The sequence below is a fragment of the Saimiri boliviensis genome, chromosome 15 (assembly GCF_048565385.1).
Source record: "Saimiri boliviensis isolate mSaiBol1 chromosome 15, mSaiBol1.pri, whole genome shotgun sequence".
Classification (NCBI taxonomy): domain Eukaryota; kingdom Metazoa; phylum Chordata; class Mammalia; order Primates; family Cebidae; genus Saimiri; species Saimiri boliviensis.
The window spans coordinates 27,780,147-27,796,740 of NC_133463.1; the positions used below are offsets into that span (position 1 = coordinate 27,780,147).

Below are 16,594 nucleotides of genomic sequence, written 5' to 3' on the forward strand. Positions count from 1 at the left end.
TGGCGCGGTGGCTCAAGCCTGTAATCCCAGCACTTTGGGAGGCCGAGGCGGGTGGATCACAAGGTCAAGAGATCGAGACCATCCTAGTCAACATGGTGAAACCCCGTCTCTACTAAAAATACAAAAAAATCAGCTGGGCATGGTGGCGCATGCCTGTAATCCCAGCTACTCAGGAGGCTGAGGCAGGAGAATTGCCTGAACCCAGAAGGTGGAGATTGCAGTGAGCCGAGATCACGCCATTGCACTCCAGCCTGGGTAACAAGAACAAAACTCCGTCTCAAAAAAAAAAAAAAAAATTACAGTTATAGAAAAATGTTGTCTCTAAACTCTACTAGAACACATTATACAGAAATGTATAAATATAACATAAAAATCATAAACATAAAACTTGTATAAAAACAAAGAGCATAAATATTTATAAGATTAATTTCTACCCACCTGACAAAGGGCTGATATCCAGAATTTACAAAGAACTAAAACAGATTTACAAGAAAAAAACAAACAAGCCCATTCAAAAATGGGCAAAGGATATGAACACACACTTTACAAAAGAAGACATACATGAGGCCAACAAACATATGAAAAAATGCTCATCATCACTGGTCATTAGAGAAATGCAAATCAAAACTACATTGAGATACCATCTCACACCAGTTAGAATGGCGATCATTAAAAAATCTAGAGACAACAAATGCTGGAGAGGATGTGGAGAAATAGGAAAACTTTTACACTGTTGGTGGGAGTGTAAATTGGTTCAACCATTGTGGAAGACAGTGTGGTGATTCCTTAAGGATCTAGAAATAGAAATTCCATTTGACCCAGCAATCCCATTACTGGGTATATATCCAAAGGATTATAAATCGTTCTACTATAAGGACACATGCACACAAATGTTCATTGCAGCACTGTTTATAATAGCAAAGACCTGGAACCAACCCAAATGCCCATCGATGATAGACTGGACAGGGAAAATGTGGCACATATACATCATGGAATATTATGCAGCCATCAAAAACGATCAGTTCGTGTCCTTTGTAGAGACATGGATGAATCTGGAAACCATCATTCTCAGCAAACTGACACAAGAGCAGAAAATCAAACGCCGCATGTTCTCACTCATAGGCGGGTGTTTAACAATGAGAACACATGGACACGGGGAGGGGAGCACTACACACTGGGGTCAGTTGGGGGGAAATGGGGGAGAGATGGGGGGTGGGGAGTTGGGGAGTAAAACCAAATATAGGTGAAGGGGAGGAAGGCAGCAAATCACACTGCCATGTGTGTACCTATGCCACAATCTTGCATGTTCTTCACATGTACCCCAAAACCTAAAATGCAATTTAAAAAAAGACTATAATAAAAAAAAGATTAATTTCTTCATCATCTGTTAATAATGATTAGCATCCACAAGAGTCAATAAACAAAACAGAGACAGGCAACTTAACCACAAAAAAAATAAGAAATACCTACTTTAATAACAGATGGCATCTTGGAATTCAGGTTATCATATGTAAAGTGAAGACGAGTTCTGAAGGAACATTTGTACAATAAAGGATCCTGATAAAATTCTATTTTACCACTGGCATTCCGTTTATCAAGACAAACTGTACAGTCAGAAAAATTGATAACCTTTCTCAGCACCAAATCAGTTGCTAAAAAGAAAGGAAAATATTTTAAGTAAAAAGGAAAATTAGCAGGGGAAAGGTGACTATTATTTATTAGTATAAACAGCAATAAAATTAACAATAACAGAAAATAAGATTCATGGAGCATTTAATACATACATAATGCCAAACCATATGCAATGAATTTTTCACTTTATTATATAATTAAATCTTCCAACAACTTTATGAAATAGGCACAACCCTCCCTATTTTATGTATGGAGAATTAGAGACCGAATTTACTTACCCTCAATCTGCATACAACATGACTACATATTTTTTTAATTATGAAAAATTTCACTACAGTTGTCTTACACAATGAGATAACAAAATTCTTAAGAATCCACATTAAAGGTAATTCTTTGAAAAAGTCATTCATTTGACATTTATTTTATATTAAAAAACTCTCTGCTACTCTAAATCTGCACTATCCAATATGGTAGCCACCAGCCATATGTGGCTATTTGAATTAATTAAACTTACACAAAAATAAAAATTCAGGTCCTTGGTTGCACTAGCTACATTTCAAGAGTTCAACAGCCACATGTGACTAGTGGTTACCATACTGGAATGTGAAAATATAAAACATTTCTATTATCACAGAAAGGTCTAGTGTACAACACCACATTAATAAAGAAATCACCAGTCTAGAGTATATTTTCAAGGGAATAAAAATAAAACAATTGATGGTAAAGTATAAAACTATAAAATGAAGCCTTTAGCAAATAAGTAATTTTATTCTTAACTGATAAGCAATTCCTAGGTAAATATAAGGCTGAAATCTACTTGCCCAGTGATTTTAAGTTAGCCATGGGAATTTAAGAAACAATAAAATGTGTTTTAGTTCAGGTTATAATAACCCTATTTCTGAGTATATCCTGGCAACTTCTAATTAATTCAAAATTTTATTTTATTTTTTAAGTTTTTAAAAAGAAAAAATTAGAGAAGATGTGTCTAAACAGTAGTATTATTTGCAGATAAATTTCAAAGTTGTCCAGTAGTTGAAAAAGATACATGACTACCCTATCATTTCAAATTTACATATTATATGAATATATGATTTACTTACTAATATTATACATGTATACAAATTAAGAAATTACAATAGTAGGACTAGAAATTAGAAAAAAATAATATACCCTCTAGGTATTTCCTTCCCTCTTTTTATGATAAACAATTATCATTTACTGAGTATTTGATATGAGATACTACACTACATCTTTTACATCTCTTATCTGACAATATTTACACAGTCCTCTTAAAAGATGTGAAAACTGAGGCACAGTGGTAATAAATAATTTGTCTACTGTTGTACAGTTTATAAAGATCAGAGCTATAATTCAAACTCTGGCAACCTTACTGCAGAGTTCACATTTTTATTTACTATGCTATAAGAAGGTAAGCTATTCAGGCCAGGCATGGTGGTTCTCACACCTATAATCCCAGCACTTTGGGAAGCCGAGGCAGATTGCTTGAGGCCAGGAGCTCAAAACCAGCCTAGACAAAGTGGTGAAACCCCATCTCTACTACAAATACAAAAATTAGCTGGGCATGGCGGAAAACGCTGCAATCCCAGCTACTCAGGAGGCTGAGGCATAAGAACCTGGGAGGCAGAACTTGGCAGTGGGTCAAGATCATGCCACTGCACTCCAGCCTGAACAACAGAGTAAGACTGTCTCTTAAAAAAAGAATGTGAAGTACTAATATTTCAAGGTTACCCTAGAAAATTATTATTCAGTAAAAGAAGAAATTACTAAGTTTTAAAATGTTTTTGTTTTTGTTTTTGAGATAGAGTCTTGCTCTGTCCCCCAGAATGGAGTGCAGTGGCGTGATCTCGGCTCACTGCAACCTCCGTCTTCTGGTTTCAAGCAGTTCTTCTGCCTCAGCCTCCAAAGTAGCTGGGATTAAGGCGCCAGCCACCATACTCAGCTAATTTTTGTATTTTTAATAGAGACAGGGTTTCGCCATCTTGGCCAGGCTGGTCTCAAACTCCTGACCTCATGATCCAACTGCCTCAGCCTCCCAAAGTGCTGGGATTACGGGTATAAGCCACCATGCCTGGCCTAAAAATGCTTTTTCTTAAACACAAAATATAACAGCAACTATATTTCAAAAACTTACAAGATGAATTATAGTTTCTGGTACTTACGTTAGAAATGTGCTACAATTTAATCAGTAAAATATTATTCATCACCGAAATTAGTGCTCTATAACTGTATATGTCAGTATAAGGAAATATGAAAAGCATAGTATTAAATCTATTCAAACCACATTCTCAGCAAACTGACATGAGAACAGAAAACCAAACACCTCATGTTTTCACTCATAGGCAGGTGATGAACAACGAGAACACTTGGGCACAGGGAAGGGAACAATACTTAATAGGCTAGATTGAGGGGTTGAGGGAGGGATAGTGGGAAGGTGGGGGGAAGGGACAGCAGGGTGGGGGAGTGGTGTACCTATGTATGCAACAATGTACTTATGCAACAATCCTGCAGGATGCAGGACGTGCACATGTACCCCAAAGTCCAAAGTATAGTTAAAAAAACAAAAAACATAGTATTGATTGAAAACAGCAAACCCAAAATATAACATGTAAGAATACTATTTTTAAAAAGGGGGTAGGAAGGTTATTCAAAGAAATAGTAAGAGAAAACTTCCCAAGCCTGGAGAAAGCAATCAAAGAAAAGCCTAAGACCTGATGGGTTCACTGTCATATTCTACCAAACATTTAAAGAATTAATACCAATATTCACAAACTATTCCAAAAAATTTAAGTGGAGGGAATTCTTCCAAACTCATTTCCATACTATCCAAAGCAATCTGCAAAATAACGCAATCCCTATCAACTATCGAAATACCAATGACATTTTCACAGACATTTCAAAAAACAATCCTAAAATTTGCATGGAACCACAAAGACCCTGATTACTCAAAGCAACTTAAAGCAAGAACAAAGCTGGAGGCATCATACTCCCTGACTTTAAAATATGCTAGAAGCAATAATAACCAAAACTGCATGGTCCTGGCATTAAAAAAAAAAAAAAAAAAGATACATAGCCCAATGGAACAGAATCAAGAACCCAGAAATAAATCCATGCATTTATAGCCAACTGATTTTCCATACAGTGACCAAGAACACACACTGAGAAAAAGAACAGTCTCTTCAATAAATAAATGGTGCTGGGAAAACTGAGTTATCTATATGCAGAAGAATGAACCTAGACCCTTATCCCTCAATAAATCAACTCAAGATAGATTAAAGACTTCAATGTAAGAACTGACATTGGTCTAGGCAAAGAATTTGTGACTAAGACCTCAAAAGCATAGGCAATATGCTTTGAATATAAATCTTTCTACCATAAAGACACATGCCTGTGCATGTTCATTGCAGCACTATACACAATCGCAAAGACATGGAATCAGCCTAGACGACCATCAACAGTGGACTAGATAAAGAAAGAAAATGTGAGACATATACACCCTGGGATACTACAAAGCCAAAAGAAATGATAAAATCATGTCATTTGCAGCAACATGGATAGAGCTGGAGGGCATTATCCTAAGCAAATTAATGCAGGAACAGAAAACCAAACACCGAATGTTCCCAATTATAGGTGGGAGCTAAGCACTGAGTATACACAGACACAAAGAAGGGAACAATAAATACCAAGGCCTACTTGAGGGTGCAGGGTGGGAGGAGGGTAAGAATAAAAGAAAACTAACCAGTAGGTACTATGTTCACCACTTGGGTGACAAAATAATCAATCAGATATATTGCCTTGCCTTTACCAAGCTTGGAAAAGCAACATGATGCCTTTCACCTTTCAGAAATATAAAAAATTCAAACTAAGTATCATTTAACTTTTATTGCTACAACCTATAGTACTGTAAAATACAGTCATCCACTGCACAATACTTAAATCAATAACAGATCAATATATTTATGATGGTTGTCCCATAAGATTATAATACCATATTTTTACTGTACCTTTTCTGTCCATTTGCACTTTTCTGTGTTTAGATACACAAATACTTACCACTGTGTTACAACTACCTAAAGTATTCAGCACAGTAACATGCCGTACAGGTTTGCAGCTTGGGAGCAATAAGAGCCTATACCAGGAGTCCCCAAACTACAGCCCGGGGGCCGAATGTGGCCCCCTGAGGCCATTTATCCGGCCCCCGCCACACTTCAGGAAGGGGCACCTCTTTCACTGGTGGTCAGTGAGAGGAGCACAGTATGTGGCAGCCCTCCAACGGTCTGAGGGACAGTGAACTGGCCCCCTGTGTAAAAAGTTTGGGGACGCCTGGCCTATACCATATACCTGAGGTGTGTAGTAGACCATACCATCTAGGTTTGTATAAGCATACCCAGTGATGTTTGCATAACAAGAAAATCACCTAAGATGCATTTCTCAGAATATGCCCTTGTTGTTAAGTAATACATGATTGTATTACACATCACATTTGAAACAAGCATGTGGCAGGTAAGAAAGAACGAAAATTAAAAGTATTAAAAACAAGTTTAGGCCAGGCATTGTGGCTCACATCTGTAATCCCAGCACTTTGGGGGGCCAAAGCAGGTTAAACACTAGAGGTCAGGAGTTCAAGACCAACCTGGGCAACATGGCTAAACCTTGTCCCTACAAAAAACACAAAAATTAGCCAGGCAAGGCAGCATGTGCCTGTAGTTCCAGCTACTCAGGAGGCTGAGGTGAGAGGACTGCTTGAGCCTGAGGCAGAGGTTGCAGTGAGCTGAGATCACACCACTGCACTCCAGCCTGGGTAATAGAGCCAGACCTTGTCTCAAAAACAAACGAACAAACAAAACCACAAGTATATAGGGTTTCTGAATTTGGAGTGTCTACTAACCTCCTATAATTATATGCTACATTTCGTATATGTGCATTTTTTTTCCCACACTGGAGGAATAAAGATTTAATAATATTTACCAGCAAGTCAGTTGGCCCAAAGAGAAGTTAAGAGTCAAGGCAATTGTTTCAATTATAGAAAAATATACAGTATTCTTGACATTTACTCACCAGAAATATCCATGAATGCACGATCCCATAATTCACCTACTGTATAACACTCTGCAGAAGTGATGTTGACTGAAAGAACAATATCATCTTCAACATATTTTAGTATGAGATTATTTATCACAATGTTTACATTATTTACAACTCGTCTAATCAGACTCTGCACATAACCTATAAAATAAGAAAAAAGAATTTAAATAGCCACAAATTTCTCAGTAGACAATTACTTCTTAAAATGTTATTGAACTTAATATATGAGAAAAGTGGATATTATTTAGCATATTTCCCAAAGAGAAACCAAAGTTCAGATGGGTTAAAAGGCTTGCCAAAGTGACACAGGTAATAAGTAGCAGATCCAGCCGAACAAATGTCATTATCAAGACGTTCTATAGTGAAGTATTCACATACTAACAGAAACAACAAAGATCATATATATTTTTTATAACATAATACTAGATCCCATACAATGATTATCCTACACTACAAGTACTTTGTTTGATTTCTGCTTCTTGTATTATATAAACATTTTCCAAAATAAAGCAATATGCTGATTATACAGTATATTCGAAGATAAGCCTCTTTAAGCTTCTTTTTAAACCAGCTATCATCATTTCTTCCTAGTTTAGCCATAAAGACATTTAAAAGTTATGCCTGAGATAGGAGAAACATGACCACTATAATGGATTCGATTCTATTCACTTATTAATATTCAATATTGAGAGTAGAGGAGAAAATAAGAATAAAGAAAAAAATGTAGACAGGATGAGTTAAAAAAAATTTTTTTAAAGACTACCATGAAGAAGACAGAAAAAAGAAAAAACAAAAGTATGGAAGGAAGGAGAATATATAAACGTAGAAGAACACAGGGAATAAGAAAAAGAAATAGAAATACTGGTTAACTCAAAACATGAAAAGTAATTAATGAGCATTCTATTTCTCCATAGCTTTCTTAGAATCTCCAAAATTTTTCTCTTAATTTCATGCTACTGTGGAATACTCCATAATTTCACTTATGTTTCTCATATAAGTGTGTACATGGATACATTACTGAAGAATTTAGTTGAAAATATAAATAACACTTTATTAAAAGCATTTTAAAAGCCAGGAAAAAAAATGTTCTTAATCTCTTCCACTGTAAAAAGCTGATTAAAAGGCAATGCATTTCCACTATTAAAAGAAACTATTTAAAAGGTAATTAAAATTTTAGCTATTTGATGAAATAACCATATGGTTTTATTCTTTAACCCAGAAGTTTACTGGACAAAACAGAATCAACTTCTGTCAGCGACTGACATTGTTAACACCTACACTAAAGCCTGATAGGAGAAAGCTTATTTAAATCTATTCAGCCATAACATGTTTGCGAAACGCAACTCCGTCATTCATTGTCAATGATGCAAATAGGAAAGCAATGTAATACAACTTAGGTTGTATTTTCTGGCTGGGCATGGTGGCTCACACCTATAACCTCAGCCCTTTGGAAGGCCAAAGCAGGCAGATCGCTTGAGCTCAGGGGTTCAAGACCAGCCTGGGCAACGTGATAAAACCTGGTCTCAGCAAAAATACAAAAATTAGGTGGGTGTGGTAACATGCACGTGCCTGTAGTCCCAGCTACTCAGGAGGCTAAGGCAGGAGAATCAGTGAGCAGCAGAGGTGGAGGCTGCAGTGAGCCGAAGTTGTGCCATTGCACTCCAGCCTGAGTGAAAGGAGTGAAACCCTGTCTCAAAAAAAATAAAAGGAAAAAAATACTTTCTTTCCATTTTGTATTATAAAACTGACATACAAATTGAGATGAATAGGCCAATTCACCAAAGTAAAAGAATCAAGTATTGAAAGAACTACTTCTGTAGAAGACTATTTCTGTTTCCTTATTAAAAATGCAATGCTAAAATAAGTAACAGGAACTTATCAGTGGAATAAATGACACACTATTTCTATAATCCTTCATAGTAACTTGGTTCTAAGCAAGCTACAAGAAAGTGTCAAGTAGATCTAATAGCTCTCATCACTCCATACTTGGAGACAACCTGGGAGTATATTTGCTCAAATAACATAATAATCATCCAGGTCTATTCCACAAGCATCTAAAAATGGAAAGTCACACTGAGGATGATAACCTATAAGATGTAATATTAGATGGCTCTAAAATAGCCTGTTACTAGTCAATCTTTCTCCAGAAATTCTTATTATCTACTTTTCCATAACTCATATACCCCCTTCTTCTAAACATACATCTATATCCACAGGACCAGATGAAAACACTAAATTTTCACTAACTTTACTCATGTTCTTCCTCCTTTTTAGAATAATTTTTGTTCATTTGCACTACTTGTTCAAGTGCAGTATAATTTTCCTCTGCTTTATATTGTCTTCTCCAAGTCTCCCATCCTATACATCAGCACTAAAGAGAATGTCTCTACCACTTTTCACGGGCTTATGTTACTATTTGTCACTTGTTTATGCATATGAATACTTATCTTCTCTGATAAACTTTAAAATCCTAGATAAAAAGATTGTATCTTATTTATTTCTCTGATAGTTTTAAATTAAATGGCACGTATCAAAAAATGTTGGTTACAAAGAGATACCATCTGCAACTGATTCGTCTTGATGTAGTCACTGGGAAGCCAAGTTTCTCATAGTCAGAAATTCCATGGTTGATGACTTGGTTGCATCTTAGTCAAGTTTTTGGTGTAAAATTTATTTGAGCATTATGTAGCATCAGATAAGAAATTTATGTTCAAATGGTTAAAGGGAAAATAAGTTTTTTATAATGCTCTTGTCTTTTACAGAACACTGAAATTGTTTCCAAATAAAAACTTACTTAAAAGGCCAAGAATAAAAAATCTTTATTGTCAATGTTAGACAGGCCCAATAAAATATAAATTAAAAACATTTATCAGATTTAATAACTAGATAATAATTTTGGGCAGTTACTATAGGAGCAAAAAATAGACGTGAGTCAGGGAAACCATTTTATTTAAGATGCCACAGAAGTTCTAGACAATGAAATAAAGGGAAAAAAAGAGAATTTAGTGTAAGTATTGCAAACAAGAGAAAAAATCATTTCACAAAGATGACAGTACTTTTTACATAGAAACTCCAACAGAAGCAACTAAAAATTACCGAATACTGGTCACCTATCAAAATATAAAAATTAGCTTTCCTACACAAAAAAAGTAATAAAAGGCCAGGTGCAGTGGCAAACTTCTCAAAAATCATCTCTGGATTTACATAAATGCCCAAACTCCAAAGCTGTAAGCACAGATACTGGAAGAAATAACTTGCCCCAGAAAATTTCAAAAGCAGGAATGTATCTCCACCATGAAAGAACTGTAATTAATATAATTGAAGGATAAGGTTGCCTGAAAAGAGTCCTCAAATAACCATATAAGTTAACCTTGAAATGGTGACTTGATTTACTATTATCCAACTGGATTCTCAAATTATCCCTTTTTGTACTATTGGCAAAATTAAGTTTAGCTGCTCTGCCAATCAGTAATTGACCAACAGTTTCAGTTACTTCTTAACTGTGATATATGTCAGCATAAAAGAGACAATGAATCCTCCTGTCAGGTGAAGGTAGAAAAGTACATGCTAATCTAAAAACTACCTCAAGTAGTTCAGGTAGAGCACAATTCTGTTACATGCTACTAAAAATAGGATGTTTTAGGCTGGGCGTGGTAGCTCATGCCTGTAATCCCAGCACTTTGGGAAGCTAAGGTGGGTGGATCACTTGAGGTCAGAAGTTCAAAATCAGCCTGGCCAACATGGTGAAACCTTATTTCTATAAAAAAATACAAAAATTAGCCAGGCGTGGTGGTGCAGCTACTTGGGAGGCTAAGGCAGAAGAATTGCTTGAACCTGAGAGGCGGAGGTTACAGTAAGCTTAGACTGCGCCACTGCACACCAGCCTGGGCCACAGAGTGAGGCTGGGTCTCAAAAAAAAAAAAGGATGTTTTATGTTATGTTGATGATTTCATGTTTTGTGCCACAAAAAATAGGCCAATTCTCCCAATTCTGAATAACAGTCTAAATTGTAATACAGACAATAAAGAATCATTGAAAGTCTGGGACTTATTTTGAGTACATGCAGGTTAGCCCATAGAAAGTTTCTATGAAATCAACAATTGACAGTAGCTTTAATTTTTTTGCGTTTCCTTCAGAAAAATAAAATATAGAACAAAACAACAATTAAACCTACAATTGATTATTCTTTACCAGGATATTGAGAGAGAGATCCCAATACTTCTATATGCAAGCTGCTATAGGAACTCTTGAGACCATATGTAGTCATAAATTTGGAGAGATAAAAGGAGTGCCCATTTAAAAAGAATAGCTACAGTTTAATTTCTCAGGATTTTTCCCAAGGCCTTAATTATTAAGAAAAAGTTTTTTTAAATTCTGGAATCATCACACAACTCTAAATGCAAATAGAAGCATTTAGAAGTAAAATATCTTCTTCTGACACTTTTCCAGCTTATGATGATCTATCCAGAAGCCAGATGAATAACAAAGACCGGTTTAATAGAGTTCTGAAGAACAGAAAGTATCAGTAATAATGTAATTACAGTACTAGTTAGCAGTGTTCAATTCAAATGTAACTTATGACATATATTTGAGGGAGGTGGGTATATAAAATGGTATACCTAATTCCAGCTTCTTACAAGTAAATGGTGCCAAAAGGCTGCCAAAAAGTAATGAGAGTAGCAGAAAGCTTATAACCGTTTGGCACAGAAAACAACTATATACCAATGTCTAACATATCTCACAAAAATAGGAGTCATTAATAAATAAAATCAAAACAGAAGTGACTGATAAAGAACTCATAACTATAAAAAGGGAGCAATGCACCTTGGCCACAGAGCTGACATGTAATGACACATGTCACATGACAGTTTTTTCTTTAATTAAATATTTACCAAGAAACTGTTTTATGCAAGCTACTACTGTCCCACCTAAATAAAAACTCCAGGAAATAAAAATTATGTGATTCCATTAGTGAATTTCAGAGCTTCCAGAAACTCAGAATTATCTAGTGTCTTTTCTCTGTTTATCCAGACACAAGGGGAACAAAGAGACTGTTAGTCTTTGCTAACACTATAAGAAAGAAACTCAAAGAACAACGTATTGCAAAAGAGGATAAAAATTTAAATGAAAGCCAAATGAAATTTGTGAAGCCTCTGAACCAAATCTGTTCTGAAGTCATGCAGCAAGTACATACGCACATACAGCTTAAAAGTTTTATGACACTAAAAATATATATTCTACAAAGGACTAAAACAATTTTTTTTTTGAGACAGAGTCCTGCTCTTTGGCCCAGACTAGAATGCAGTGTCACGATCTCAGCTCACCGCAGTCCTTGTCTCCCAGGTTCAAGTGATTCTCCTGCCTCAGCCTCTCGAGTAGCTGGGATTACAGGCACACACCACCACACCTGGTTAATTTTTGTGTTTTTAGTAGAAACAGAGTTTCACCATGTTGGTTAGGTTGGTCTCGAACTCCTGACCTCAAGTGATCCACCCCTTCGGCCTCCCAAAGTGCTAGGATTATAGGCATAAGCCACCACATCCAGCCAATATTTGAAATTTGGTTTTATCTATCCCATTAGAAGTTACCTGGTGGTAAATCAGGATCTGTAGGAGCAGCCTGCTGAATTCTCCGGGGTTTAATTGATGATTTTGTGTTCTCAGTAGTACTACGATTGGTAGAGTTAGAACCGCAGCTTTCATGGTCATCCTGTTTTTATTTTAAAGAAAGAAAAATAAAACCATCAATCATATTTAAGAATTAGGGAAAAATTTTGTTGAATATATGCAGTTTATGGTAGCTAAAGGAGACAAGATCAACATAATTTTATTTTTTAGCTCTAAAAACTACATAACCAATTTTCATCATTTGCATTCTCAAATAGTATTTAAAAAATAACTAGTAGTTTAAAACTATAAATTCTTTTTTCTTTCACTGATATCAAAACAAACTACTTGAAAATGCCCAAAGAGTTCTTTTTTATGGCTCTAGCAAAAGAAAAAATTACTTAATGAAAGCTTTTAAACAACATCCGTCTCTAAGTGCAAAGTAAATTAAAAGGTTCTTACTTTTTCCCCTATTTGTTGTTTATAGGTTAAACTACTATTTTCAAATCAAGCTATCTTGGTCATCTTTAATGATTAGTCTTAATCATCCTTATAATCCTCTCCATCTTACTAAACAATATATACTAAATTATTATTCATGTTAGGTATAAATTTTAACTAGGTTTCAATATGAATAACAGAAACAAACAAATTATACATATTTTTGAAATTTATCCCTTTAAACTGCAAATGAGTACTTTTTTCCTGTCCTGTTTCAATATTTATATAATGCTCTTACATGCCAATTGCTGAATTTGCAAGGATAAATTAGATAAATGTATCTTTTATCCTCTCCTCAAGGACTTCAGAATCTATCAAATACATATATAACTAATTCTACAAGAGCAATACTTTTTTTGTTTGTTTTTAAGTAACAAGGAGTATAAAAAGAGTCATTCTGTTTCGAAGAACCAGAAAGATCAGGCCATTCAAAATCAAATGGAGAAATGTTTTCAGTTAGGATTGGGAGCTAAATGGGGGTGGTGGTGGGAACCATAAGCAAGAGCAAAACAGTATCAACGTATGCAGCATGTACAGAGAATAATGATTAGTCAAATAAGGTCAGAGTGTACAGTATCTAAGATGGAAGAAGTTAAAAAGCACAGACCTTTCAATAAAAATGGAGTAATGTTAACAACTATGGAGATATTCTCAGTCCTCATTCTAGTTGACCTGTTTCAGGATTTGGTAATTAGGAAGAGACTGCCAGTAACCTACAAGAAAGAAGACTTAGCAGTTCCCACAAGAGAAGTGGGAGCAGTAAATGAGTAGCTCAGAGTGAATGAGAAATTACAGTGGAGTCAATAAGAATAAACTGCTCTTTAAAGAAGACAGGCATTACCAAGAGAAGACAGATGGAGTAAAACATGAGGGAAAACCATCTGGCAACTAACTTATTATTCCCTTTTTAAGGATAAAAGAATACATTTTTGCTTGAAGTAAAGATGCATATGTGGAGTGAGAGATCAAAGATACTAACACAAAGGGTAGCTGATAATGCACTGTGCACCATGAATTCATTAATCAATAGTGACACTATAATATTTACAAGAATGGTGTTAAATTTAGTTTTTCTGCTTTATATATTTGAAGGAAAATTTTCAAGAGCATATAAAAGAATAATCATCACTAACACAGCAAACTAACAGGTTATTAGAGGCAAGTAAGAACCATAATAAGACCTCTTTCAGAAAATTTTTATTCAATATCACATTAAGAGAAATATACAATAAAAGGTAAGTGTTTTACAAAATAGCATGGCTTCAGATGGTAGTGATACATTAGAAAAAAATTGTTTGAAACTTCATACAAGCAAAAAGACTTGCAACCATAAACAACACTGAAAATTTTCTCATGAACTTATGTTCATTTTAAGTTTATGAAAAACAAACATCATAGGTTTCATTCCACAAAATAACTTCATTATTCAATCTTCATAAAGACATCTTCTGTTATTCTGGGGGATGTTATGGTCTTAAATACTAAAAGACTACTACTGTGAATAAAACTTTACTGTACTTTTAGTTCAACTTAAATCCTTAAAAACGTCCATAGTCATACACTTCTGCACAACATTAACATTAAAAGCACATTATTAATTTTTGAAACATGTGGTTGTCTCAAAAGCCCAGAAGTAAAACATGTTCATTAAAGAGATGTGAAAAAGTTCCAAGTGAACTGCCAAAACTAGCATAATTATGAAAATATTTAACACTGAAACCATCTGAAATCACATACTGTATATAGATTATGGTGATGTCATAATAAACATTCCAGCCAAAATGCACTAAAACTACTTCAGTCCAATAAATCTGGCATATGTGAGATGACAAACATTTTAAAGCAAAAGAAAGAACAAGTTATTTTTACTCTATTTAAAAAAAATTATTAACAACAAAATGGGGTTAAATAAGTTTCAAATTTTTGTTTAAAAAAGTAGATAAAACTTCCCTACAAACGTTTTTATTATTCAAAAGAAAATCAAACTAAATACCTTAATTTGCCTACACAAAATTTATTTAAAAACCTGAAATTTTAGTGTGCTTAAAAAGTGAGCATTAACCATGATACTCATAAGAATATATACTATAAACCAAACATTACCAAACACGTAAACACTTCTTTTTTAATTAAGGTTAGGAAACTTTGATTATATAAATACTATAATTAGAAATTAATCCTTTCAATGATTTGAACTTGTTTTCATTTCAATTATATTTTAGTTGTATCAAATAAAAGTGAGTTTCCATTCAAATCATGTCTCAATCAAATTAAATAAAAATAAAGCAAAATAAAAATCTTTATAATATTTATGATTACGACTTAAATTACTTCCATTAGTTTTGAATTCATCATCTGCTTTTAACCAGTAGGCATCACTGTGGACTATTACACAGTTTTCGTTCATTAAAAACCCTTAATTACTAATAAAAGAAACTCTGTTCTCAAAAATACTAACTAAAATATTTTGAGATAATTTTTAACACCAAACACATTACAGTTATATCTTATTTAGGTTGCGATTTTTCCAGTGTCTGGTAAGTATATTTCATGGCCAAAGAATGTTTTCTCTTGGGGACCACATAACTATTTCTGAAAATATTGCGATTTGCTCCTCATGAAACAAGCAAGAATGTCATTGCCTTAAAAAAGGTCCTAACAGAGGGAAAATGTGTGGCAAAGACTGTATGTAAATAGAACCATTACTTTCATACTGACAGATCATGAGTTCATGCTGCACACTTTTTTCCCTGTCGCTTATTATAGTGCCAGTCAACTAAAATTAGAAAACCATCAACTCCCAGATTCACAATAGTGTTAATAAAATTGAGAACAAAACTGAAGGCCAGACATGGTGGCTCACGCCTGTAATCCCTGCACTTTTGGGAGGCTGAGGCAGGCAGATCATCTGAGGTCAGGAGTTCAAGACCAGCCTGATCACTTTGGTGAAACCCCATCTCTACTAAAAAATACAAAAAATTAGCCAGGCATGGTGGTGGGTGCCTGTAATCCCAGCGACTCGGGAGGCTGAGGCACAAGAATCACTTGAACCCAGGAGGCGGAAGTTGCAGTGAGCCAAGATTGTGCCACTGCACTCAAGCCTGGGCAAAAGAGAAAGACTCTGTCTCGAGAAAAAAAAAAAGAAAGAAAGAAAGAAAGAAAAGGAAAAACGGAAAACAAGTGACTAAATTACAGAGCAAGAAGTTAAGATGCAGGAAAGAGCTGAAGAAGGGGAAACTGAACAGTGAAACTAAGAGGTGATATACTTTATGCTCTTCAACCCTGTGACAACCCTTTCTTTGCAAGCAGAAAAGAACTAAGACTCACCTGCCAGCTCCGGTCACCAAAGGGGCTTAGAAATGAACTACTACAAGGCTCTTAGGAACATTCACCTCTAGCCTCTCTCGCAGCAAGTACAATGACAACTGCCAGATGTAATAAAGAATCTCTGAGAGTAACATTGCATACTTCAAAGTCAGAAAGCTAAATAAGGTCATTTACTCAGAGGTACACTTGGAGAGCACAAGACAGAGCCAGGGAAAACACATTCACTAACTTTTACGGTAAAAATAGAAATCTGACTCAACTCTACCTTAAGAGCAATATTTAAAACCTTAACTTTAGTCATAAAGAAAATATCAAGCATGCTTAAATAAAGAGGAATGTATAGCACCAGTCTCTACACACATCAACTTTAGTCCACAAGAAAGGCTGTTTCCATCTTCTCTCCTATCAAGGGTGGCAATAAGTGG

General features: G+C 35.0%; 1 protein-coding gene across 10 annotated transcripts in view; it reads right to left on the minus strand.

The window, feature by feature from the left end:
- Positions 1 to 16,594, minus strand: part of VPS13B (vacuolar protein sorting 13 homolog B) — an 805,060-nt gene that overhangs the window by 739,664 nt on the left and 48,802 nt on the right. For all 10 annotated transcript variants that reach the window (XM_074386816.1, XM_074386811.1, XM_074386814.1 and 7 more), the window contains exons 4-6: positions 12,324 to 12,444; positions 6,709 to 6,876; positions 1,471 to 1,652 (exon numbers count right to left, since the gene is read on the minus strand). In XM_074386816.1, the coding sequence (XP_074242917.1) occupies positions 1,471 to 1,652; positions 6,709 to 6,876; positions 12,324 to 12,444 (471 nt within the window). The remainder of the gene's footprint in view (positions 1 to 1,470; positions 1,653 to 6,708; positions 6,877 to 12,323; positions 12,445 to 16,594) is intronic.